Genomic DNA, 26729 nt, shown 5'->3' with positions numbered 1-26729 from the left:
TACTTAGATAGGTACTCAAAAGAATGAAGAAACTGTCTTGACAATCACAAGTTTGTATTGGCCCGTTTACCAATGATGAACGAGCATCAAGGCGGTACTAGCTTCGTACTGGAATTATCTTTGAAATCCTTTCCTCTCTACATATTGATGGTAGGTAGGTTATGGACGCAGCTGTACGTGTATGTATATCAATAAAGTAACAGAATGCACACAACATGCTCCATGTACGAATATCAGACCAGAACCATCGCTCGAATCCCAATCCCAGAATAAAACGACAAGAACAAGATCAAAGATGCAAAAGTCTTCCCACCAAAGGGGCAAAAGACAAAAAAAAAAAAAAAAAAAAAAAAGAAAGAAAGAAAAAATCTAACAATCATAATTTTACCCATTTGCGGTTCATTCGCTCTCGCTTCTTCGTTCATCTTCATCTTCCGCTATGCCCGCTGATAAAATAATGTTCACCAAGGAAAGTAAGGTAAGAAATGGAAAGCAGATATCCCATAACAATTCTGTTGCCTAAAATGACCCGATGTCCAACGTAGAAACAAAGAAATATTTCCAAACTGGCAGACAACCACAAGCTCGCTTGCTAGATATGATTAGATGCTATGCTGGCACCATTTCGATAATAATCAATGGATGTCGCTGAGAGAAACGAGAAACTCAAAAGCCGTGAGTCATTCATCACATAACGTTGCACTTTTTGTCCTTGTCGTGGTCCTTGGTCTGCGGCACATCCATGTCCATCCAGATGCTGCCGTTATTGTCCTCCTCCGTAATGGCCGGCTTGGGCTTCTCCTTCGACTTCTTCTTCTTGGCTGTCCACCCTCGCTTCTTTGCGTCACGCATATTCCTGGCCGCGCTCCTCTCGGCTCGACTCGGCCGTCTGTTTACGGTGGACGGTTGCCTTCCAGGCGACGCCGGGGGCCCCCGCATCCACGTTGGCAAGACGAGGTTTGTCTGCTGAATCGGCTGAGGGCCTCCGGTGGAGATCGTCTCCAGCCTCTCTACCGTGGGAGGAGCGGCAGAGCCGCCTGTGGCGCGGGGCCGCCTAGGCACGGGAGCCACAATCGGTGTGTCGCCGCGGCGGGAGACCCGACGTCCCGGGGGATCAAAGGCACCCCCTACGCCGCGTGGAGTGCTGATAATCAGGGGCTGGTCAATGTCCGTGGCGGGAGCGTTTGTTGGCGTGGAAGCCAGCGAACCCCCAACCGGCTGTGGCCGATGTAGCTGCTGGTACTGTGTCGAGTGCAGACTACCTGCTAGGTTGACGGGATTTCCCTGGCTGACTCTCCGAATCAGCCGAGCCATCTGATCGGAGCTCGGAGCCGGTGGCAAGACTGAGCGAGCGGTTTCCGAGGTGGAGGCAGAAGCGGTTTGCTGCCGGTCAGAGGATGATGGAGAAACCAATGGCCAGGTCTGTGCATTGGACAGCCTTCGTCCAATATGACTTGAGGCACTGCCGGCCTCTAATGCTGAGTTCGAGGGACTCTCGAATCCGAGCCCCGGTGAGCCAAAGTCGAATTCGGGATGCGCCAAGGGGCCTACCGTAGCCGGACTGCTCTCATACACCCCCATTGAAGTGCTTGACGTTGCTGTTGTCAGTTGTGGCGTTGCGGAATCCTGAGAAGTGACCATGGATTGGCTGTCACGATTTCGAACCCTCACGGGCGAGGCGGGAGGAGAGACATCGTATATATCCTCGTGATCCAACGGACCAGACGTGCTTGACAAGGGCAGATGCAATTCGTCGGTGGCTCGCAGTCTGCTGACCACTGAAGAATCGCTCGTGGATCTGGCATGGCCTGACCCGCCCTGATTATGATAGTTGTTGTATCCATGAACGGAGACTGACGACAGATTGGGGGGAATAACCAGACTCGGCAGCTGAGGTGGAACGGAGTTTACGGGATGCTGTTCAGGCACCGGCAGAGCCACATACTGCTGTGTCTGCCCCGGCACGGAGACAGCCGCCAAAACCGCGCGGCCGCGAAGAAAAGCGGGCGCGTCTCCTGGATCCTCGGCTTGATACGGAGGCGGCGGTGGCTCCCAGTTGTCTGCATCGCTCTCGTGCGGATGCTCTCTCCTGCCGTCTGCTCGACGGTACTCTATGGGCCGCCCATCAGCTGTCCGCGGATTCAGCCGGCGGCTGGCGGCGGCGACTGTGGCTGCGCGGCGCAGAGCCGTCCCTGAGCGCGGGCTGGAGTGAGCGTAGGGAGCATCCATGGCTTCCTGTTCTTCTATCGACAGGAACTCCTCCTCGTCGACGACAGGTTCGCGAATGCTTGGGCGATCCGCAGCAGGGTTACGGCCCATGGTGCGTGGTACTAGAGGGTCATCCTCTTCGTTGCTCCGCGTCGATGCCGGCGAAATGGGCGACGCACCCGCGCCAGAAGACGAAGGTGTGACGGCGATTGTTGCCGTTCGCATCAAACTGCCCCTCCTGGCTCCTCTTCCTCCGCGCTGGGCCACCGTCCTTCGCCGTACAATGGCAACTTCGGTTTCGATATCGCGCTGCTCCTCTTCGAGCACTTCGGCCTCATCTGTCCCGACCTCGATGGTTATCTCGGTCTTGGTTCCGTCAGTAAGGGCATACCCAAAGTCCAGCAGAGCAATTCTACCGCCATCAACGAAATCCATGTCCTCATCTTCGGTGACGAGTCTAGGCCCTACAACTCCAGAAGCCGTGACAATGAGCCTCTCTTTGAGCAGAGTATCGCCGAAGCCTGACACCCACTTGACGTTGCTCACGCCAATCAAGTCCGAAGTCTTGTGTCCCGCGACAAAGTTGTTCCTGAGCTTATCGCACAGAATCTGCCACTGAGGAACTCTTGTGGTGCCATCTGTGGGAGGAATGAGCTCTTGCGTCCTTGTCGATGGCGATCGCGAAGAGTGGCTCTGAGCGCTGTTCCTCCGTGCCAGACCGGATGCATTGTCGGCGCCCGATGAGGCTTCAGGCACCGCGGCCAGGTCCTCGGGCACGCCATAGATCCAGACCTCGCTGCCGTGAAAGCACGCCGAAACCAATTCGCCGTGATAGGTAGCCGAGGGCAGCGTGCAAGGGAGCAGCTTGGCCTGTGAGTGTGATTTGGGCACTGGCCCGGTGAAGTGCGTGGTGCCGTTCCTCAGGTCATCGATGCGGACGGCTCGAAAGGTCTCAAAGGTGCGGTCGTATGCAAACGCCCAAGCGGCCTCCTCTTGGCTTCCATCCTGCAGCAGCACGGCATGGCTGCAGTCACGACTCGAATTAGGAAAGAGTATGGACGTGGTCCACATTGCGCTCAGGTTCTCCTCTCCCTGCTCCATTGACAGGGCACCGGGGTCGTAATACGGCGCCGTGATGACGACGGTGCTCGGTGGAGACGAATGAAGGGTTGTGCCAAGGATCTGGGTGCCGTCAAACGAAAAGGCCAAAGCATCCACCGCATCACACTTGACAGCGCGCCGCTCGGTGGGAGACGCTCCCCGGCTGAGCGACTGGACCTCGATGCCGCCGTCGTAGGCTGCGGTGAGGACGGTGCCGCAGGGCGACAGCGCAATGGTCCGCGGGTTGTTGTCGAGTATCATGGACTGCTTCCGCTTGGGCGGGGACTGCTTCAGGTCGTATATTTCGACCTGCATCTCGGTGGAGAGCACGACCAGGAGCGTGGCGTCGTTGGAGACGCACGCCGAGACCGGACGGCGCAGCATCTTGAACTCACGCTTCATCTCGACGCCCGATCCGGAGGCGTCGATGAGGTACATCCTCGACGAGTTGTACGCCAGCACGTAATGCCCGTTTGGCGACGTGGTGAAGCCCATGCCTTCTCCTCCTGGACACGACGACGAGCTGATGGCCTTGGACACGAGCTTGACGAGGGTGACGGTTGGCCGGACGTAGGACGCAAAGAGGTTTCGCTTGATTTCGCTGGCGAACAGCCGTCGCAGACGGGGCAAGTTGTCGGCATCGGCAGATGGCAAGCTGGCTGGGTTTGCCGCATACTTCGGACATCGAGCGAGGTGATATCGGTACAGGTGCGGGCGCTGCGACACGTCCCGCCACTTGCGGTTGAGCGTCATGAGCGAGGCGAAGCCATTGGAATCCGTCGCGAGGAGTATCCTGTGATGCGGCCGTCAGATTTCATTCTTCTCCTCCTCCCGCATTGTTGTCGTCTTGCTGCTCTTCCGCCATTTTCTCCATCTGTTTTCTTTTCTTGGGCCACCACAGCAATGCCGGCGTCCGTCCTGCAGTCCAAGGGGGGAGTTGAAATGCTCACTGCTCGATGATTTCGTCGGGTAGGCCGTCGAACGGTGGCGGCGCCTCGGGAACGATGGGCACCTTTTCGATGCTCAACCGTCGCGCCTCTGCCGGCGCCGAGGCGTCGTCCATGACGCTGCTCCGCTAGCAAAATCAGCAGCTCGTTGTGCTCCGTTCACGATGCGGCATGTCCAGGCGACGGTCGACGAGGAGGAGGAGAAGCGCTGTCGGGAATGGCTGCTGCAACGGCAAAGGGATGAGAAAGAGGAGGAAGATGACCTGATAGATGGAAGAGAAGGAAGGGAATAGAGGAGCTGAGGCGGAGGAGGCGTGGCTGAGAGGCTCTAGCACCTCTCGAGGCAAAGCAGGTGCGACTGAAAAGCCAAGCTGCGAAACCTCTTGCTCGTAAGGAGTTGGCACCAACGGCGTAAGTACTCGGGACTTTGCATGGCGTGCCGAGGAGGTCAGGCCGCAGGTACCGGGAACCTGCTGTTGGCATCAGGCCCCTCTTTGGCCCTGTCTCTAGAAGCTGAAGTTCCCGATTCTAGCGTCCGCACCGACCCCCTTCCAGGCCCGCTAGTGCTCCGGCGACGCCCTGGAGAACATTTGATGACCAGTTGGGCGGTTTGTTAGCGGTCTTACAGCGCTCTTGGGCTGACGGATGATGACACCGTTTGCTATGGATCATGGAGAAGACACGATATCCCATTCAACTTGCAGAGACTATGAGACGAAACACCAAGCTGGAGGAGAAGAATAACATCAAGGTAACCCTCATGGTGAGACTCAAAGGACGCAAGAGAATGACATGTGGTCATCTCTGGGCAGAATGGTCCGTGGAATCGCCAGCCCATACCCACTCACACGGAGCGCATCCATGTCACTCTCGGCGCACCTCGTTCAATGCCGCATGTCCTACGGCAATACGATTCGAGCAGCGTATAGTGAGGTGACTTTGAGGCATTCGGCAAGGACTCAGCCCGCAGTAACGGCCGACATCTCTGATGTTTCTCGAAATACTTTATGCTCCGTTCATGTTCGTGGACGTGGATCTCTTGGGTATGTATATCTGCTGGTGTACTACATGACTTACAAGGCATACTCAACCGCCCAAGTAGAGATTCCCTTCAGGTTGGAAACCATCTGGGTTCTATAGAGTCTCCTTTGTGAAAAAGGACGGAATCATCGTCTACGTATGTATTCTCCGTACCTTGTCCTCTCTTCACAATCTTGCCTCGCCGGCAGATTTAGCCTGCGCGCAGATACGCCGAGCAATCGCTGCTAATCCTCCTCGCCTCCCATTGCGGTGCAGGCTATGGATTTGGCCGACGGCGCCTCACATACGTCGTCAAAAAGCCCATCTCCTTTTTGCCGGATTGACAACGCGCGTATTCTCCCCTGCTACTGACGGCAAAAAAAAAAGCGTATCAGTTCAGCTGTTATTCCTCAATATATCACCGATCTGACCGTCAATGTGTGGATTCCAAACGCTTCAGCCGGCAGTTCACTTACACAACTACTAACCAACAAGCTTCCTTTGATCTACGGCATTTCATCTCCTATTATTCCCGTCACTCTGGTCCCCAAGAGTCTTTCTCCTAAGGAGCATTGTGGCGTCTTATTCCGTTGATGCCCCTGATTCACGGAATACATTCGACTTGTTAACCATAAGTACTCCGTACAGTAGGCATGGATTCCGCCCTCTATCAATAGCATCAGGCCAATTTCCCAGCAGGCCTAAGCCCAAAGAATAAGGTGCAAACGAAAGCCTTGGCGCCTCTCCACTCTTCCCGTCAATTTGCTTCTTTTTTTAGCATCGCCGGGACCGAGGCTTCGTTTTCGTTCGGTATTCGGGGCCGGCTTGAAGAGAATCATGGAGGTAATGCAGTGCTTGCTCGTATGCATGAATCATAGAAGACGCAAGTACATATCGCGCTGGTCAAGAATAATGGCATTCCTCAATCCCAAAGACTGTATGGCTCTATCTTACAAAGTACGGTATTCATGATGCTGTGCCCTCCCTCCTGCGTATAGTAGAACATTTGAACTGGCCTACAAACGCCTCAAGCCAGCCAGAAGAAATCAACTTGGGCAAAAAAATGTCCCGTACGTCATGGCACGGCCAGAAAAGCGCATTGCTCCCGAAGAGTCAAGTAGCCAACAATAAACCATGCCCAGAGCCGTCTGAGCTCCGATCCGGCAAGCCTTGACCTGGTCGCCTGGACGTGGCGGTGAATCACCCCTCGGATCTCCAGACTACGGAGTACAGATGCCAGGGCTCCGCATGGCCGCATCCTGGTGTCCCTTTCCCGGCAAACGGCGACAGTTCTGGCCGTTATCCTTGATCAAATGTCTCCCATTGTTGATTTTACCGTCAGAGCGGGTATTTATACCCAGAAGCTTCCAGAGGTGTCCTCAGAAGTGTGGATAGGCTACTTGCTCCGGGATGTGTCTTGCTCAGACCATACTCACAAGGCTTGGGTCTAGGTCTAAAGGATGAGCATGTCCTCTCACGCCTCAGTGGCGTTGCAGTTTGGGCAAAAGGATCATGCCATAAGCCCGTTCAAGAAGGTCCCGGCAACTGATTAAAGTCAAACGGCTCCTGCTCCTCTTCCAATATAGGAACCTGCGCACTCAGGAATTCATCCGTAATAAGCGTCCCGATATCAACATCATCCCCCAGATTCGCCAGGAAGCCATCATGGTCCACCTCGAGCCCGTTCATCAGGCCCGGCGCATTGAGGGGATCCTCCGGCGGCATCGTCGCCTGCGTCTGCTGCGCCTGCAGGAGCACGTCCCGAATCTCGCGCACGCACGGCCAGGTGTTCTGGATCTCGTCCATGGCCTGCATGATGAGCGACAGGGCGCGCTCAATGTCCGGGTCGCTCCACGAGGCCTTTTGGAGGAAGCGCTTCATCATGACGGTGCTCGCCGCCGTGGAGAGCGTGTGCACAAAGTCCAGGGGCAGGGACCGGTAGCGGTAGTAGCGGGAGTAGCTCCGCATGAGGCGGAGGATTGCCTGCAGAGATTCGTAGCAGATTTCCACATCTTCGCTTTCGGCGATGCCTGGGTTCTCGAACATGTGCGAAGGCGGGCGGTGGAGGATGATCATAATGGTGTGGAACATCATGCTGTCGAATTCGCATCAGTCATGAGAAAGGACGAGTTCAAACGGCACAGAGGATGGGGGTTATGCAAAGCAACTCGTCCAACTTACTGTAGATGCAAAACAAAGGGAGGCACTTGGCCAACCGTCCACTGGTTCCAATGCAAAGAACTAGGGAGACTCGTGAGCCACCTCGTCAACAAAACGTGAATCCTCCTCGTCTTGGTCGCAATAATGGTGGGGTCCGCGCCTCCCCTCCGGTTCTCGAACAAATCGGTAATGATGAGATGAATGACCTTGGCCAGTTCGGCTCGGTAGATGAAGGAGCCCACGAGCGTAACGCCCTTATCCCATTCATTGGCCGATGCTCCCTTGCAAATGTACGTCTCCAAGAGGCCTTGCCAGCCAGGGGGGTATTGCAGCCGGATGGTATTCCGCACATCCGACTCGCTCGGGTACAGGGCTGGAGGTCTCCCGAAATAGAGACTGAGCTGCTTGTCGGCGATGAAGACCGCCCAGTAGACTCTGCGCAGGATTTCCCTGTCGCCGCTCGTCTCATGGGTAGGACCCTGCCAGTTGGTGGGATCGAGATGCAGCCCCATCTCGTGCGCGAGGCGGAAAGCCATGCCGCAGAACAGCCAGCCCTTGGAAGCCCGGCCTACGGCAATCTCGCGGTAGCCCAGCAGGACGAGAGCTTGGAGAACCGTCAGGTCGGGACTGTCGAGAGTCGAGTATAGGAGTGTCTGAGCCTGGCCCGCGAAGACATCGGAGAGGTTGAGCATGTCGTCGTACTGAAGGGCCCCAAGGGCACATATAGAGTAGAACAGAACGTCCGAGTAGTATTTCCCCGAGCCGACGTCGTAATCTCTCAGGAAGTATTCGCGATACACAACCATGTTGTATGGATAAACCTCCTGGAAGAATGTCGACATCATCTTCTGCGAGGTCTCATGGTGAGGCTCGTACTGGAACGACGCGCCCATGGGACTGAGATCGTCAAACTCGCCATACAGCTCACTCGGATCCACGCTGGGGTTGCTGTTGTTGGCGGCACCGATGATGTGGCTGTTGCTGTAGGGTTGGCTATCTGTAATAGCCAGAGACTCCAAGGCCGTGGAGTTGGCCGCAACCGACGACGACTTTTGGGAAAAGTGTATCTGGAGCAAGCTCGTTCCGCCAAAGAACTGGGCGGCGTTGCTCCCTCTCAGCCGCCTCAGCTGACCGGACTTGACTCGAGCAGCAGCAAGGCTCGGATCCGTCTTGCTGTCGACCGGACCGGCCTCGGACAGGGGCACGCTGGGGGTCACCGAGGTCAGTGAAAGATCAGAGATGATCTGGGTCCGCTCCGCGTCGTCTGCCAGGGCGAGCTTGTGAATGACTGTCTCCAGCGCGGCGATCTGGCCCTCGAGAGCCTGGACATAGCTCTTTGAGACCGGCCTGCTCGGCGTCGTCGTCAGTACACGGAGCCAGCTTTCAGCGTCTACTCAAGCCCACGATGAGTTCTCTGCCTTACCGCTGCTTTTCCCCAATGCCTTGGAGGACGCACTCGGTGCCGGCCTTGGCGCATCTGGAGCAGGGGCGCTTCCGATCACATTTGATCTAAGGTGCAAAACGAGGAGTGTCAGCCTCAAAACGCGTGAGGCGGCATTCACGGAATAGGGCTCAGGACGAACGAACCTTGCGCCGACGGCATCGCTCACAGCTACATTGACCATTTCATCAGTCAAGGTTCAACCTCAAGCGGACAAGGATTGAGGGGCTCACGATGTCCTGATGGAGTCTCCCAAGAGGGGCTCCTCCATCGTTGCGCTACGTCTATCAAACTGGCGCAACAGCTGCTGATGGGTTCGTTTAGAAGAATTGAGCGTAGTCAAGTCAATTGAGTGAGATGTCGCGTGATCAAAAGGTAAAAGGTGATGAGTGCAAATCGCGACATCAAAAAAGTCGACGGATGAGGGCGAGGCTCCTCAGCGAGTGCTGTCACCTGTAAAATCGCCGTTGGCGCCTCTAGCGACTCGCCCGATGCCGGCCGATACGACCTCCGGTTAGTTAGCCGGCACCTTCAACACGACATGTACCCCGGGACGCCCACGGAGTTCCCTCCGATCTCCAGCTTGTACACAATTCTTCATAAGGCAAACGACGATCCAACTTGGGCATCATGTTCATGCTGCTCTACTCACAAACATGTAGATCAAGTCAGGAGTCAAAGACGTCATCTTCTACATATGTGCTTACAGTTTGACAAAGTACCTGGTACAACGCAAGTGAATTTCGAGGACTAACATGATCAAGATCCAAACCGTTCTCAACACCACACCACATATGAGCGATCATCACCATCATCACTCACTCTACAATATCCTCATCCCTCGCATCCAGCACCAGCATATGCCCCGGCGCATGCGCCATCACAACCCCCTCCAAGCCCGCCCTCATCACCGCCTCCTGAGGCGTCACTCCACAACCCCAAAACACAGGAACCTCCTCATCACCATCATCCTCAACCTCACCCCTCAAAAGCCGCTCCTCCCTCGCCCTCCCAAACCCCATCCTCCCCTCCTCATCCAACGGCCCATCCCCCCACTCCGGCCCATCAATATCCCCAATCCCCAGCCTCCCAACCGCATCCCACCCCCAATCCACCGGCTCCCCGTGCATCGCCCCAAACCTCCTCGTCACCTCCCTCACTCGCTCGACATCCCGTCTTCTATACGGCCTCATCGACACCACGTACGTCCCGCCCCGGAACACCCCCGCCGCGCACAGCCCCATCGTCGTCCTGTACATCGGCACGTTGCGCCCCTGCACCAGCTGCCGCGGCGCCAGTCCCGCCTCCGCCAGTGCCGTCTCGAACGAGTACGAGCAGCCGATCAGGAACGCGATGTGGTCGCCCGTCCACTCTGCCGTCACGTCCTCGCAGTGGCTCTTTTCCAGCTTCGAGTCCCTGTAGACCATGTATCGTGGCGCATCCCGCCGTAGATCGCTCCCTCGTCCCAGGATCTCGTCGCCGACGAGGTTCTTGATGTGAGACACGACGGCATCGCTACAGCCTTTGGCTGCAGACTCGGCAATCAGAGGGCATGGCACGGGATTCCGGGCACAGAGAGTGCGGAAGTCGTTTGCGTATCGTGAAGGCAGGATGATGAGGTTGGCTTGGAGATGGCCGGGTGCCAGGCCTGAAGTCGACGTCGTGTGTGTCCCGTTCCGCGAGGCGAGTCGGGCCTGTTGCCCAGTCACGATCGACGTCTTCATCATTGTGCTATTTGTGTTGATGAGACTATTCAGGGACTTGCAACTGCAGTGGCGAAGGGTTTATAGATGATATATATATCCTTGCCTGCATTAGATAGTGTTGCCTGGTGTTTAAGCAGCCAAAGCTGAAACCTGCATCAACTACAAAATCCATCAACCGTCACCGGACACTGAACTCGCGATAAGAGGTCATATACCCTCCATCAAGGCATTCTCGAAAGCAGCCTCTACGCTGTCGGCCATAGTCACTGATCGGGGCGGAGTTGCGCCTCCGCTCACGATGGTGGGTTTCCGTCATTCCCCAGACGCCAGTCCGCCGATGATGAACAAACAAGGCTAAGATCGAGCATCTTGTTACAAGGCATGTGCCTGAAAGCGGGATAGTATTGACCGCCGGGAACGCACTCCGATCAAGCTGAATAAAAGCATGTGTCATTTGACTTCGGCTGTTCAAGCATACCTGGTTAGGTATTCTGCAAGCTAGTGTATAATTCACAAACCCCTCTCGGCCGTGCCACATGGTTCCTCTTCCATTGTCCCCGTACGATATGTTGCTGTTTGCCATGTTCAAAATACCAGATACTCGTTAGAGGCATCCATCCAGAGCTCAGAACAAATTCCAAGTCGGCGCACTGTCCTCGTCATCAGGCACTTGCTCTGGGAGCCCGTGCCAGGGTTTCCTTGACATATAGACGAACGGCCTTCCTAGCAGCTCGTGCCCACCTCCTGACGCGCCATTCCACCTTTCCCGGTTCACCAGCAGGTTGCTTTTGCCTGCTGTTTATCCCTGCGTCGTACCAGTCATCTGTACCTTGACTGGTTGTTATTGCAGGTGTAGACAACGTATTTGGCTTCGAGCAGATGACAGGCAGTTTCGTGCCCTCATATTTCTGCGTGCTGGCAAATCGTAGCCGAAACATCGAGAGCTTGCTCCGAAGCCTGCGTGGCCCGTTTGGCTGAAGATCAGCGCGGCTGCGGCCTGTCTCGATCAATGCGGCACCACCATTCACCGGTGGGATAGCACTTGGATGTACCTCTGCCTTGGCCGGTGATGGTGGATAGGGGATGTTGAACTGATCGGATGGCTGGGGGGATGGCTCAAAACGAATAGGTTGTCCCTCTATTGCCACCGAGTTGCAACTGCTCGAATCAAAGCTCGATGCCTGTCGCTTGCTGCCCTTGTCGATTCCGACCTGCTCATCGCAAGTCCCCATGTTGGTACGGGGCGCAAGCTCTGCTAACGAGTTGCATTGTTTCAATCGGTAACATGGCGAATGCGCGCTTTGGTTCGGTTGAATCCGGCCGACTTGGCTCGGCGATGCTTTGAGCCTGAGCCTTGACCGCGACGCTGAGCTATAGTATTCCTGAGTGCTGGTAAACGTTGGCCTCTCAGAATTGCCGAGGGAGGATAACGGTGTTGCATGGGCTCTCGCTCTGGATCTTGAGTGAGTGTTCTGCGAGCCTTGCGGCGTCGTGGGCGGTGCAGTTTTTTGCTTCGCTTCCAGCTGCCGCTTCATCTCTGCAAGACCGTCTCTGCTCAACATCAAGGGCTCATGCTCCAGGTAATCAGACGGCGCTGGTATACCCGCAGTACCATAACCTGATAGCTTTTCTGCTTCTCTTGGCAGCGGAGGCAAGGCTTTCATCAGCTGAGGTATACTCTCCTTGACTCTCAGCTGACGTACGGGCGAGATGGGCTCCGGTGAGAGAATCTGTAGGCTCTTTCTCCGCTCGGGCGTCCGTTGTATGTAGCTGTCTGGGACGATGCCGGTTATGCTAATTCGCGAAGCCGCACCATTCCTGCGATGGCGTTTCTGGTATATGCCGCCGTCCTCGATCCTCTGTGGCGGTGTTGGAGATGGCCACCTACTCGACCATTTCGGACCACCAGGATGCAACTCGCCTTGTTGGTGCACAGAGGTATCGTGGCACTCCCCGATCATGGAATGAGCCTCGCTGTCCTTGGCGGCTGGTGATCTTCCTAAGCAATCAAAGGATGTCACCATTGAAGCGAACTCGGAGAGCGCTGGATCCAGCGAGTATCTCGGCTTGGAAAAGCCAACTTGGGATGGCTGTCGGCTCTGAGATTCATTCATCACATCAAACTTGGTCTCCGTCACTTTTGAAGGTGTTTCCAACGGAGAATTTGATTGCAATGAAGTAGAATCGCTCATCAGTGAAAGCATATCGGTCGCATCCGCCTCTGTGTTTGGCGATGCATCATTGTGTATGCTTTGCGGCCGGCTCTCTTCTTCGTCAGACACAGTAATCAAAGGGACGTCGCTCGGACTTGACTGGGCCGGTGAGTGCGTTTGTATACCATGCAGTTCGTCTCGAGGAGTCAGCTGTCTGTTTTCCGTATCTTCAGCGTCGCAACCAACGGCATCTGACAAGTGAGACGGCTCTGCCGAGGGCTTCTCAGCCGCCTGTGCATCGGATTGTATCGAGTCCGAATAGTTAGCGCCCAGGTCAACGTTTCCTTCAAAGTCGTCCATTAGCAGCAGAGATTGGCGAATATTCTCAGCTCTTTTGGGTATGGGGTGTAATGGGAGGTCCATCTCCCCGTACCAAGGCGGCTCGTCTTCAAACTGCTCACTGTAGTCGTAGAAGAGAGGGCCAGGGGATTGCATAGGAGGGGAGCAGTCGGAATTTGATGTGCTTGGTCTATCGTACATCTCGACAATAGATGTAAGACTAGGCGAACGAGTGCTTTGGTCCGCAGAGCCTCGTTGATGTCGACTAGACTGCCTGGGCGTTCCCCATGGTAAAGAAGAGCTAGCCGTTCTGGCATGGCAAGGAACAGGCGCGTAAAGGTAGGGCGAGTGCAGTGATTTTGATGGCAGAGAGGTTGTTGACCTTTCGACATCGGGGCGGAAGGCCATGGAAAGGGGCCGACGAGAACCATGGGAAAAAGTAGGCTTGTACGACCCATGAATAGTTCTCTGTGAAGGAGTCAGTAACAGAAAGACTTGAGCCAGAAGTCGGAGATGAAGACAAACTTGGGAAAACCGATCAAGCTCGACCATCTTACTGTAGTCGATATCCCCATTCGCCCCGAGAGCTGGAGAGGCCGGCCGAACCCCCGGGCGCTTCAGTCGTGTTGGATAGGGAAAGGGAGATCTCGGACGTTGATATCCACTTCCACTTGACTGGCTTTGCAGTGTACCCGTAGACTTCTGAGATGGAATTCGCTTTGAACTGGCTGTTGTTGTCATGGAGTACGATCTGGGGTCATCCTCACGACTGGCTGTCGAGACGGACGACAATAGCGTTTGCTGGCTTTCAGAGCCATAGAGAGAAATGATTTCAGACGTGGTGTCGCGACACGGCCGCATCCTCCTGTGGTCATGTGGATGGCAGTAATAGTTCTCCTCATATGCTGGCGGGCGTGCCGGGAAAGGCAAGCTTGCCTCCCTTGGATGCAACCTGGACCTGGTCGGACGACCAAAGTTTGATGACGAGCTGGGCCTGATGGAAAAGATGCCGATGTCTCCGGTTTCGGTTGTCGTCTTGAGCATGCTCTCCAGGGGCTCGCTGAGGCTGCGCAACGGGTGTCTCTGACCCGAGGGACGGGGATTAGTGTAGCTCATCATTCTGGGCTGATATCGATACTGGCTGCGCAGCGAGCTATGACTGGCAGACCTCTGGCGTAACCTGGCAGCGTCCATGGAAACGCATCAATGTTTGGGCAAACCGTGGAAGAATACAGAGTAAAATAACGGGTGAAGGTTCAGCTCAGGGGCCAGATCAAGAAACGAGGAAACCAAAGACGACGAATCGACACGTGGGAATCAAAAAGCTCCAGAACTCGAGGGCGATTAGCCAACTCCAAGAAATCGCGGGCGGCCGGCAGTTTGGCACAGGCATCTCCATGGGAAGATGAAGAGACGAGGTGAGGGCAAAGGCAGCGAAAGATGGAGGATCAGTCGGGGACTTTTGATAAGGCAAGGACGCGTGTGTTTAGCTTTCGGGGCCTTTAGCGAGGATGGCATGTTGCAGTGAGGAAGGTTCGACCGCGGGAGGGGAGCCAGTGCTTTTCAATGCTAGAGGAGGAAGCCACGATGCGTCACTGTTGCCGTCAGCCAATGAAGCTGGGAGTGGAAGTGCCTGACAATTGCATCAGTCCCGTCAAGGTACCTCCGGGAGACTTTGAGTTCAGCCATGATTTTATTTGGTACCTAGTGGCGGCGACAATAAGTGTCGGAATGGGGCCGAAGATGGCTTGTGTGAACTGGTATCGAGGTGAGCTGTCACGAAAAGGCGGAGATTCCAACGTTCTTATACTAAATCGCATCATTCGTGCTTGGTGTTGACATGAAAAGGCTGGCAAATGCAAGGCCCAGAGAGACGATACGGGTGAAGGTATACCTTGGTAGCAGGTGAGTCACCAGCACCCTGAGACACAGATTGAGTGTATGTGATCCAGTGTCCAGCCCGGGAAGCAAGGCCACAGCTTCACTGCCCTCAAAGTTGTTGTCGGGTGGGTTTTGCTTCGGACGCAAGCCTGATCCCCCATCAGGTAAATATTGCAATTTCCAAAGATATCGCCGTGAAGCCTAAAAACAAATATCAGTATACCGTTGCCCCAGGAGGATACCTCCAAATACAGCATCGGATGGGCTGTGCTGAGCCTCTACATCGGCTATTCTTACATATAAGGTGACGTCCAAACCCCTTCAGTACCTACCTCGGTAAGGTAGGTAGGCAGCGCCACATCGCAACCTGATCCGATGTCTTCCGTAGCCTCATGAGGAAAGGCACCCAGTACCTCGTAGGATCCAGACAGTCGACAGACGACGACGACGACGACGACGACAGACGATATCAGATGCTTCCAGTTCAGGTCACATGTCGCCATTTGGCCCGCGTAAACTCTAAATCAATGGATGTAGGAGCTGCAATTAACCGAACGGCCGCAGAACAAACACCCCTGGCCCAATCTCGAGCAGCTGAATCATTTCGCCTCAACCCACGATACCACATCCCAGCAGTGCTGCCCAGTCAACCAGTGTTTTTGCGAGTCCGCCCGCACAACCGTGAGATCCAGGAACCCGGCATTTACCCAGAGGCGATGGCTAGCACCTGAGATGGAGGGCATCTCGGGCCAATTGCAAGCCACGCCTTGCATCAATATGAGACGTATTAGCTAAACTCTGTTCGCTGCCAAGCGACGGGGATGTGCAATCCGTTTCGCTCTCTTGTCTTCAATCTTCTCTGGTTTTCTCTTCCTTTCGGTTATGCTTCCTCTCCCACCAACTTCCACGCAGACAACGTGCCTTGTCCATGTATGACAGACAGGCGATGCCCGGCCTCGTTTATGCGGGCACTTTGGCGAGATGATTTTCCCATCGCGGACGGCTCACGTGTCGCAGTGGCCAGGGCTCCCCCGAGTCTTTGCTTGCTGGGACGTGGTATTGCCCCGTAGCCGCACCTATTTGGGTCTCGCGTTAATGAAGCGTCGGCAGTGGCCCGAGACAGTTGTTCTAGAATATAATCGGAGAGATTACCGTGGAAACAAGATGAAGCCTGCCTCCGGTCTGTCCTGGTGTTTTTGGACGAGGGAGTGTTGCAGCCAGTACGAGCACATGTAGCGCCATCGTCCACTTGGCTTTTGATGCTTACCAGCAACGAACAGATTCCTGAGCAACAGCATCAACAAGCCCTCCCCCTGCGCAATAAGATAGACTTTCCCATGGCACCACAAGCCTGCAACCACCGCGTCGTCCATCTTCTTCCCACACCACGGATCAGCGCAGACAGCTCTGCCGGGCCTGAACCCTAGCGCCCCCAAAAGCCCCTGATGGGGGGCCACAGAGGCCATCTCCGGATCGTTGACTGGCTGCATCCCCGCAGGTCTGGCTCTAGTCAGGGGCACGGGTGGGCAACAGAGTGGATGAAGTGGATGAAGTGGATGAGCGGCATGCGGCAGTCTCTCGACCTGTCTCTTGCATGTGGTTCCGTTCCGGCGATGATTTCTCGGTTATTGCTGTATGGATGGATGGGAACGATGGGGAAAACAGTTACCGAGAGAGAGAAAAGTCGTGCATGACATCCATGCAAGGCACGAGTTGTGTGGGTGTGTGTGTACCTGATGCACCATTTTTTTTCCCCTCTTTATTTATTTTTAAACTCCCCTTCTCTCGCCCTGCTTTACTTCTGTGACCCTTTTCCCGCTCTTCCGAGAAGACTCACAGTAACAGAGTTTGTTCTTTCATCTCGTCAACCGTCGATTTTAGACTTTCATCAAAACCTTGCGGCCATACCTCTTCCTCGGGAGATGAGGTTCTGAACGAAGCTCTCGTGGGATCAAATGACCGAGCGACAGTCCTCCTCGACATAAGTACTAGGCAACATCATCGGTCTTCTTTACAGATACCGTCTCCTTCAATGACCTGATTTTCTTTCCTTTCAACACCACTTTCGTTATTTCCATACACACTCTTTTGACACACACGCACTCTTTTGACAAACACACATTCGTTCTTTTACCACACGTCCTTGAAACAAGCAAGGCCTCTTCTTCTTCTTCTTCTTCTTCTTCTTCTTCTTCTTCTTCTTCTTCTTCTTCTTCTTCTTCTACTTTGTACTGTTTGACACGACAGACTCTTTTTACCTACTTCACACCACCAGCATCACCATGGCTCTCCGCAAACCAGACTTCCACCTCCAGATGCCCGCCATGAGCCAGCCAGACCTCCAGCTCCAGCCACGCAGCCCCATGCGAAGCCCCCGTTTCCGCGAGGACTTTGACGCCCCCTTCTCCGAGGCCTTCCTGGACCCCCCGCCGCCGCCAAAGACGTCCTACTTTGTCGAGACCAAGGACAAGATCGAGGCGCCGCCCCAGCGCAGCTACGACGACTCCTGGGTGCAGGTGCCCAAGCGCCGCGAGAGCGTCAACGAAAAGGTCCTCCAGTGGGCCAAGAGGTCCCTGACCATCAAGCGACAGCGCCCGGCGCGCTTGGGCGATGAGTTCGCCGAAGGGCGAGCGTCTTCGAGGGCGTCGAGGAGAATCAGCGGCTTGCCGGTTGAGGCCATGTTTGGGAAGCGCAGCAACACGCACGCTCAGCCTCCGACTATCATCACCGTGTCCGAGATCCCCAAGCTCGTGTAAAAGAAGACCGAGTGAGCCATTAAAACAACACTATCGGCAACCAAGGAACAGCAACCACGGCAGAATAAGAAGACAACAATTGTATACGCCTTCGGAGAAGGATAACCATCCGAAAGAAGAAGAAAGAAAACACTGGTTCAGTGGCAAATCTTCACTGACTTATACCATCGACAGGAGTCCAGGGCACTGTCACCTGGATTTGGGCTGGGCTAAAATGGAAATCTGTATGATAACGATTTATGACAATATTTTTTCTTTCTATTACCATTCTTTCAAAGAAGGCATCAAAATACACCGCCGCCAATGATGAACAGCCGTTGCTCCTCTCTCTTGATCCATTGCATAATCTTATTCGCTCCCTGCGCCATTGCTGCCCGTGACAAGTTGGGACCGCCAATGCAGTACAATTCAAACGTCGGAGTAAGCCAAGCCAGTGATGTCGCGTCGTCGCTCACACACTGCAAGATCTTGAGGTGCGCATTCTTTGCGTGGGTGGCCGCGTGCAGCTCGTGATACGCCGTCATGAGCCGCCGTCTCTTGACCAGATGCCCAAAGGCAGGCTCCAGGGACGACATACAAAACTGCACGTTCGCTCGCGACTTAAACAAGAAATGGCATATCGGGCTGCCCGGCGCGATCTGTGCCATGCTGGGGCGCCCGGCTCGTGCGGCGTCTCGGATGATGGCCAGGCTGCCGTTTTTCGCCAGCTGCTGCGCGACGTCGTCCCGCATCTGTTTGAGGCTGAAAAAGGCCTCCCGGTCTGCGCTGATGAGGATCATGGCAATCTCCTCGTCGACCGGCTGCCCCACGGCCGCCGCCGGTGCCGCCGCCTGCTCGCCCGACACGCCCTCGAAGAAGCTCACGTACATGTACAGATAGCCCTTGTTGTTGAAAGCGGGGAGACACAGCGGTATCCAGTTTTCGCCGCCCCCGGCCTTGATGCCGTCCGACTCGAAGAGCATGTTGAAGATGAGCTGGAGATCGCTCGGGTGGAGGGAATGCCGCCGTGGCCGAATGACACTGACGAGCTTGCCGCCCGCCACAATGAGTCCGTAGAGCAGCTTGTCGGCCCTTGATTTCAGAAAGGTATTATTGATCGAGTGCCGCTGGGTCTTGCGCAGCTTCAAGCATTCCAACGAACTCAGCAATGCCGAGGGCGACCCTTTTGTGAAGCTGTCTGCTAATGATGACAGCAATGCCTCGGTTCCTTGCAGTGGCTTGCGCAGGTCGGTGGACGGTCGATTCGCAAAGATGTTGGTGAGGGAAGGCAGAGTGAGCGTTGACAGAATCTGCATGTACAAGGCCTCCAACTGTACTCGTAGCTGCGAATCGCTCTCCCCAAGCTTGCTGATGGCCACAAAGTAGAGTGGCCCCTGAGTCAATACCACAAAGCGAGTATTGCCAGCCGTGAAGCCCTGGAGGGGATTCTTGGATCCTTCATAGAAGGAGATGATGGTTTGCACGACTCCGATCGACGAGTTTATGAGATTGAGGTCTCCATGTCGGCTCCATATCGGCTTGCCTGCCGAAGACAGGATCATGTACTGTTTGAGCTTCGAGCGCCATAGCGCCAGCCGTTCGTCGTCCTTGAAGAACTCGTTCGATTCGTCGGGGAGCGGCGCAAACTCCTTTTCGAAATCAGCAAGCCGGTCTTGTGCGCCACGCCGGTGTCTCTCAAACGGCTGGACGTTGGACTGCAACTTGAGCGAGTTCCAAGCCGCGCTCTTCCTGCTGAGGGACGACGTCAGCAGGCTGGCAATGTCTCCAGCCGGGCGCATCGTCGGCGCAAAGCTCATGATGCTGGCGCCATCGTCTCCCTCCAGGCCGGAGTTGCTCGGCCGGCGGCTGGGCGATGTGTAGCCGCTGCCGGGAGTCGACATGGGCCGAGCGGTCGGCGTGGAGAAGGTCCCTCGTGTGCCATCGGGGAAGGACAGCGTCTGGATCTCTAGCGGCGTGATTGCGGTGGTTGCCTGGCCGGAGCTGCTCGCGGCTGGCCTTGGGGGCAGCGGAGGGGGTTGCTCCTCGGGGGAGGAATCGCTCTCCTGTCCCATCGTGAGTCGCAGCGCTGGTGCATCTCAGGACGGGCTCGAGCAGGCAATCATCAGACGGCTGGAGTGTTGCGCGATCCCGATGCCCATCATGCCATTGCGTCTGTGGGCGGTGAGCGGCGACGGTGTTTGCAGGTGCAGAGCATCGATGACGGAGAGGAGAGACAAGAGGCGAAGCTGCTGTCTCGGAGCTGTTTTAATGATGCCGCTGCCTGGGGAGTTGATGTACCGGGTACTTTTGCGGCCAGCCCAGGGTCTGTCTGTAAATGCGGCCCCTTATAAGGTAGAGCTGCGTTTGTCCTACTACTAGGTATGGAGTGCTTTCAAGCGTTCTTACAACTTAGTGAACTGGTAGGTGTCTTAGCATTTACATACAGGAGAATGAGTACTTACTGTTACATCTGGTATTTCCTCGAGCCCTATTCATGTTGTTCAATTTCCAATATTTACTTTTTTCTTTTCTTTTTCTTTTTTCGGGGAAATACATCATCGGTAGCCTTGCGTCAGCCAGCGCCAATCAAGCACCTCTAGTGGGGTTGGCTGCGCACGTCGCCTGTCGGTACAGGTACCTTGGACCTGGAGCTTTGGGCGCAAGCACTGAAACGTAGCCTCCCGGCGAATGAGGTGGGCTGGAGCTGCCAGCGATCATCTCGCAACTGCATCAACTCCATACCGATCTGCCTGCACACATCGTATCCACGGCTGTTTTCTGCAGCTATGCGCCTCGCGTCCTGGCTTCCCAACGCCGCAGTCATTGATCTCGCCCATGAACCGATCAGCCCGTCATAATGGCGCTTGAACTGGGCCCTGGTGTGCGATCCGGGTCGCCAGAGAGCTCGGGGCGGGACTCGCCCATTCCACGGCAATGGAGGAACCAGCTCGGCGGAGGTGGGTAGGAAGCCTTGTGGACAGCGTCTGTCGGCCGTGTCACTGATCCAGTAGCCTAGAGGACGCCCCCATCAAGGACAAGGCGTATCGCAGATATGCTACCGGAGTCGATAAAGCGCTGCTGCTGTTCGAGACGGCCCTGGAGGAATGGGCCGACTATATATCCTTCCTCAACAGACTGCTCAAGGTCAGGCGACTCGCAAGCCAGCGATGGCGTCGTGGTTCGATTTGCGACACAGCACACTGACAGCTTGGACAGAGCCTGCAAGCCCGACCACCTAACGTCACCGCTATCCCCTCCAAGATCACAGTCGCGAAACGTCTGTCGCAATGCCTGAACCCATCCCTACCCTCGGGCGTGCACCAAAAGGCTCTCGAAGTGTATAACTACGTGTTCGAAACAATCGGCAAGGATGGGCTATCCCGTGATCTCCCTCTATATCTGCCAGGCCTGGCACCTACGCTCTCTTTCGCGTCCCTCTCGGTTCGCTCGCCGTATCTCGACGTCCTCGAGCGCCACTTCACGGGCATTGATTCCAGGTCGTTGCGACCAGCTATGAAGTCAATCATCCTAGCGTTGCTACCAGGGTTGGAAGACGAGACCAGCGAGGACTTTGATCGAACGTTGCGGCTGGTTGGGAGCTTCAAGGAGGCCATCCGGCCAGCGGACAGCGTCGCCCTTACAGCGCAACATGCCTCGGGTGACGACTTCTTCTGGCAATGCTTCTTCCTGGCCTCCGTTACGAGCCATAGCCGCCGTGCCGGCGCTCTCGCCTACTTGATACGCAATCTTCCCAGATTGGGCGGGGATGCCTCTGCTGGCACATCTGGTGGTGGAAACGGCCAACACGATGCCGACAGCAGCTTCGATAGCGAGATTGCCGCCGTCGTTACAACCCCAGAGCCCGGCTTACTAGTGAGGTGCTTCGCCAGCGGACTTTCCGATGAGCAATTGTTGATCCAGCGTGGCTTTCTCGATTTACTTGTCTCTCATCTTCCCCTTAATTCTCGAGTGTTACAGTCGCTTGTCAAGCCTGGCGATCTGGAACTTCTCCTGAAAGCGGCAGTCGGTGTTGTCACCCGACGAGATATGAGCCTGAACCGCCGATTATGGGCATGGCTTCTCGGCCCCGAGCCAACAGGCAATGAAAGTGAACAGAACCCTGAGCTACACAGCAACGCCGCAGACGGCCCGCAAGCTCTCTCCTCCCGAACCAGCTACTTCGAACATTATGGACTGCGACCGCTTACGAAATCTCTTCTCGAAATGATAAGAGATACCAAGCACAGAGGAGTTGCCGAACGAACTCGGCCATACCGAATATGTCTCTCCTTGATGGATCGATGGGAAGTCGGCGGGCTTGTGGTTCCAGATATCTTTCTTCCCGTAGTGGAAAGTGTGCGGCAATTTCAGAAGCAGGGCCCCCCCAAGGCCGAGTTCACTGAGGTGCTTCGCAGCGCAAGCGTCTTCTTCGACGGCATTGAGAGTGGCCTCATCTATAGTGAGCTTGTTGGGCTTCTTGCCCTGGCGATTAGCCCCGGGAATCTCAGTGACGAAGATCGAAGCGATAAGCTGTCCTTGGTCAACTTCATCATCACTCACTTCAATGTGCGCGAGGAGGAGATGGTCACGATTCACGCTCCCTTGACTTGTCTTGCTGCTTTGCTCATGTTGGAAGATGCAGGCAATTTGCAAGGCGGTGGCAACTCATCGTTGAGAGAACAAGTCCTTGGCATTGTTGTCTCTCTCCTTGAGCTGGTTCCAGATCGAGCATTTGCTGAAGCATCAACGGCCAACACCAGCCGCAAGAAAGAGACCACCAGCGTCTCCTCTCTGTCGGCTGTGGAGCTACTCAAGAAAATCCAGGACTTCTACATCCACGGGCAGGGAAGCCTGGACGCATCCCCAGCCCCTTTCTCGCAGGTTGAAACTGGCGAGCTGATTCTGGATAAAGCAATCAAGTACATCGTTGATGATCCGGGCGACCACCAGTCGTCGTGCTCCTTGAGCTTCCACATCAGAATCCTACTTCTGATCTTGCTGAAAGTGCCCAAGAACTATCGGTTCGACGAGACAACCTTGGTATCTTCTTTGAAGGCCAAACTGGTGCAGAAGAAGCCGCTGAGATTTTCAGACTTCTCTTCCATCTTGCATCTCATCACGCAGCTTCATTACGTCGAGCGAATCTCAACATCAGAACTCTCCGAGCTAGTCCATCCTCTAGTCCGGCACGCATGGTCCTATCTCTCTGCCTCTGAACCCAAGTATCATGTGGAGGCAGTTCGGTGCTTGTGGCAGCTTCAAGCAGCCCTCTCGCTGTCTCGCCGCGATGTTGAAGCTTCATTGGCAAGCATCCTGGTTGATCAGAGTGCTGCCGATGGTGCAGATATTGGACGCGCTTTCGGCGTCCTTTGGTCTCACACTCTCCAGGACACGCCATCCGATCGTCGCGGGCCAAAGATCCCTGCCATTGAAGCAAGATTGGGCCAAAAGCTTAGCGCGACTGATCATTACGAAGTCATGTTAACGCGGCCTCTATTCCTTGTGCTGGATGGGTTACTGGATGATAGGACCCAACTGTTCATGGCAGTCAAGTCGTGGCTCAGCAGCATGGTTGGCATCGATAGGTATGTAGTAGTTATCGTTCCCGACGCCTATAAATGGTACTGACGCTGCGCAGGCTATTCTTACTGTTCGTTATCAAGTTCGCAGAGATTCCTCGTCTTCGCGGTGTCGGCAGGACAGTTCCATCCGAAAAGACTCAGCCCGAGACCCTCGTTTTCACCGAAGATGACGATGTCGACCTATGCCTGTATTACCTACGGACTCTACATCACGTTCTTGAGTGCTCCGGAGAAACTTCAAGAGCGGTACTTGTAACAAAACACCTCTCCTTCAACAATGGCGGACAGGTGCAAATTTCCTGTATGTTTTTTCTTTCTCTATCGAGATTCTCTCAGTATTACCTGCTAATATCTGATGTTTCCAGCTGGTGGAGATGAGGTCGACATCACACTGCAAGATTACTTCGTCAGGGTGTGCATGGCCTGCATCACGGGTGATGCTTCTGACTCCGCCAGTAACGACCTCAACACCAGGGTCTCCAAGCTACATCGCTACGCATTAACCGTTCTCCATCACTTCCTCATAAGCCATCAAGCTGCCCCTCTGTCCGATCTTCACCTCGACCAAGTCCTCATTGAGAGATTGTTCAAGTCCATCGGAGGTCCCGATCCATACGTGCAGGTTCTTTTACTTGATGTCCTCTACGACGCCCTGAAACTACAGGACGCGGTGGCGACAGAGCTTTCGATTCCGTCGACTGCTGAAAAGCGACGCTCAAGCGCAGATCCGTTGCATACAGTACGGCTATCCGTGTCTGCGGGCGACCCAAGACCACCTCCCATGATAATGCCACCTCACCTGCTCAAATGCCTGCAGGCAGGCCTAAGCTCAACAAACAGCCAGTTTGTTCTGGACAGCTGGGTCTCGTTTCTCAGCAGATGTTTGCCATTTTTCTCCCAGTCCATCTTCCAGATTCTGATACCCCTCGTCGAGACGCTATGCAAACAAATAGGAGTTACGTTCTCACACTTGAAGAGCATGTTTCAGGACGATACATACGAAGTTAAGAATGAGGCCGCAACGCCAGAATCTACTCTCATATACCTTCTCAACGCTTTGGAACAAGTTTTGGCAAAGGCACATGATCAACTGCTCGCCGAAGAAGCTCAGGCCTTGGCTCTGAAGGGTCCGGACCAGCCTCAATCTCTCTTCGGGAGCATGGTATCGGGCGTCTTTCAGTCTGATACCCCTCAGTCCCGAAGTGCCACGGCCAACGACCGCTTGACTGTTCACCTAGCCTTCCAAGATGCCGTGCGAATGTGCTTCTCTATCTGGACTTGGGGACAGGGGGATGATGCCACTACGCAGGACATCAATTCGTCCGCATCCTTCAACTACACGTCTCTAAGAATGAGGAACCGGGCAAGACGGCTCCTCGAGCATCTCTTTACGGCAGAGACGCTAGAGAGTCTCGAGACGGTGATTGATGTTTGGAGAAACTCAACCAGCGCCGCAGAGCATGCCATGGTGTTCAACTTCTTGGCGGCTTTGGATGCCGCCAGGCCAAGGCATTCAATGCCAGCGCTTTTCAACTCGATATATAGTCGCACGAACCCGGCCGCGCTGGAGCCTTCCCGCAAGTCCACCATGACAATCTCGCTTCAGGACGCCGACCTGGTCGTCTTCTTGGTCGAGTATGCTAGGTCGCTTGACGATGATGCCATGGATGAGATATGGCAAGACTGCATAACGTTCCTCAAGGATCTCTTGAACAACCCATTCCCTCACCGACAGACACTCCCTAGCCTTCTTGAGTTTGCGGCCATCTTGGGCGAGAAGGTCGACAACACCAACTTTGGAGAGCAGCGGAAGATGCGTAGGGAACTGGGGGTAAGTTGGACGACCCATGGCTTTTCTGGATATAGCGACTGACAGTCAACCTCTGTAGGACCTATTTTTACGACTTCTTACCGCTCTCTTCACAACGAGGCCAACCTTTGCCGACCCTACGAGTTCTAACGGAACGTCGGGCACAAAGGCCGTCAAGGGCGAGCTGGAGCGCCGTGGCACATTCCCTGCCGCTGTTGAGAGATCGGATGATGTTGTGGCCATTCTCGCCTCGGTGGTTCCAAACCTTCCCAAGATCCTTCTTGAGCCGGATCGAGTGTTGTCGGCAGCCGGAACGATATCCACCAACGTGATCGGCCCAACGTTTCGCTCCAAGGCGTTCCCAGACTCTGTCACCGCGAGTACACTGAAGCTCCTGCACGAGCTGTCGAGGCTGCAGAACAACCAGAAGACTTGGAAGAAGGACGTCGGCGACGCGTTCAACGACCCCAAGTTCTTCGCAATGAACCTGACCCTGGTCCAGAACGACTGGCTGCCGTTGCTGCGCCAGTGGGCCTTGACGGATAAGGAGAGGCTGCCGGAGATTGTCGGCCGCATCAGCGCACCGACAACTGCGGGCATAGTCTTTGGTGTAGGCGCGACCTCGGCCCGTCTTGAGGCGGATCGGAAGACGCAGCTCAACCTGCGGAGGATCGCCACGCTGCTTCTTGCCTCGGCGGACGATGCCTTTGTCACGGACATTCCGGTCATCTTTGACAAGATGGTTGAGCTATTTGGGGCCACCTCGACGTCCTCGCCGTCGTCAACCACGCGAGCAGAGGTGTACATGGTCATCAGGGCGCTGGTGCTCAAGGTCAGCCCCATCCACCTGGCCAGGCTGTGGCCGGTGGTCAACGCCGAGATCCACTCCGCCATTGCTTCCATCGTGGCTCCGGACCACAGCACGGCTTCGGAGATTTACGTCAACTCTGCCGTCCTGCAGGCCTGCAAGCTGCTCGATCTGCTCATCTGCGTGGCCCCGGATGATTTCCAGCTGCACGAGTGGCTCTTCGTAACGGACACCATCGACGCCGTGTATCGGTCGTCGACGTACAAGCCCGTCGCCCTGGTAGACGAGATATCCGAGGAGCTGAGCTCGACGTCGACGCAGCTGGCCGCGGTTAGCAGCCACGACGACGCGATGACGGCGGCCCAGATGGCGACGCACAACAACGGGTCGCGCCGTCTCCCGCTGCTGGGCCGCGGCGGCATCAGCGACGACGTGAGCTTTGAGAGGAAGGATGAGCTGGTGGCAAAGGTGCTTAGGCCGTTCTTTGGGCAGCTCAGCATCTATGCGTTTGAGTCGACGTATGCGATGGGCACGGTGGATCGGGAGGCCTGTGTGGAGGGGCTGTTGAGGGATCTTTTTGATGATCGGAGTATGGTGAAGGCTTTGTAGATGCGTCTTTGAGAGAGATGACGAGTATATTTTTGGAGGTGGAAAAGCTGAATTGCTAGATTTGTGTAGATGGATGGCTTGATAGATTTGGAGTTGATAACTCTTCTGGTTCTGCTTCTGCTTCTGCTCTGCTCTGCTCCTCTTGATTATCAAAGGGGGGTATATTTCGTTGCTTGCACGCTCAATCAGAGACTTTTTGACTATTTACAGGTATTAGATGTAGACCCTC

At 55.2% G+C, this 26729-nt stretch overlaps 7 protein-coding genes across 7 annotated transcripts; 2 read left to right on the top strand and 5 right to left on the bottom strand.

Moving 5' to 3' along the window:
- Positions 1-687: 687 nt before the first annotated feature.
- CCMA1212_001739 (uncharacterized protein) lies at positions 688-4372 on the bottom strand (the record flags this gene model as incomplete). Its single annotated transcript, XM_073699156.1, has 2 exons — positions 688-4102; positions 4260-4372. 2 exons carry the CDS (start codon positions 4370-4372, stop codon positions 688-690), a joined length of 3528 nt encoding a protein of 1175 aa, XP_073562529.1.
- A 2431-nt stretch (positions 4373-6803) lies between these two features.
- Positions 6804-9148, bottom strand: CCMA1212_001738 (uncharacterized protein; the record flags this gene model as incomplete). Its single annotated transcript, XM_073699155.1, has 5 exons — positions 6804-7371; positions 7458-8783; positions 8860-8945; positions 9024-9048; positions 9111-9148. The coding sequence occupies 5 exons, from the start codon at positions 9146-9148 to the stop codon at positions 6804-6806; spliced, it is 2043 nt and encodes a 680-aa protein (XP_073562530.1).
- Positions 9149-9695: 547 nt separating this feature from the next.
- CCMA1212_001737 (uncharacterized protein) lies at positions 9696-10604 on the bottom strand (the record flags this gene model as incomplete). The annotated part of the gene is made up of 1 exon (XM_073699154.1): positions 9696-10604. One exon carries the CDS (start codon positions 10602-10604, stop codon positions 9696-9698), a length of 909 nt encoding a protein of 302 aa, XP_073562523.1.
- Positions 10605-11245: 641 nt separating this feature from the next.
- On the bottom strand, positions 11246-14194 carry CCMA1212_001736 (uncharacterized protein; the record flags this gene model as incomplete). Its single annotated transcript, XM_073699153.1, has 1 exon — positions 11246-14194. One exon carries the CDS (start codon positions 14192-14194, stop codon positions 11246-11248), a length of 2949 nt encoding a protein of 982 aa, XP_073562524.1.
- A 3044-nt stretch (positions 14195-17238) lies between these two features.
- CCMA1212_001735 (uncharacterized protein) lies at positions 17239-17712 on the top strand (the record flags this gene model as incomplete). Its single annotated transcript, XM_073699152.1, has 1 exon — positions 17239-17712. The coding sequence occupies one exon, from the start codon at positions 17239-17241 to the stop codon at positions 17710-17712; it is 474 nt and encodes a 157-aa protein (XP_073562521.1).
- A 284-nt stretch (positions 17713-17996) lies between these two features.
- CCMA1212_001734 (Vacuolar fusion protein MON1) lies at positions 17997-19763 on the bottom strand (the record flags this gene model as incomplete). The annotated part of the gene is made up of 1 exon (XM_073699151.1): positions 17997-19763. The coding sequence occupies one exon, from the start codon at positions 19761-19763 to the stop codon at positions 17997-17999; it is 1767 nt and encodes a 588-aa protein (XP_073562522.1).
- A 785-nt stretch (positions 19764-20548) lies between these two features.
- CCMA1212_001733 (Protein dopey) lies at positions 20549-26500 on the top strand (the record flags this gene model as incomplete). The annotated part of the gene is made up of 6 exons (XM_073699150.1): positions 20549-20652; positions 20703-20835; positions 20908-23276; positions 23330-23574; positions 23639-25104; positions 25163-26500. The coding sequence occupies 6 exons, from the start codon at positions 20549-20551 to the stop codon at positions 26498-26500; spliced, it is 5655 nt and encodes a 1884-aa protein (XP_073562527.1).
- Positions 26501-26729: the final 229 nt, after the last annotated feature.

This window comes from Trichoderma ghanense (genome assembly GCF_004382785.1).
Source record: "Trichoderma ghanense strain CCMA-1212 chromosome Unknown scaffold_1, whole genome shotgun sequence".
Lineage (NCBI taxonomy): Eukaryota > Fungi > Ascomycota > Sordariomycetes > Hypocreales > Hypocreaceae > Trichoderma > Trichoderma ghanense.
Note: the sequence above shows the minus strand (reverse complement) of the source record. Positions and strands in the feature narration are given on the sequence as shown.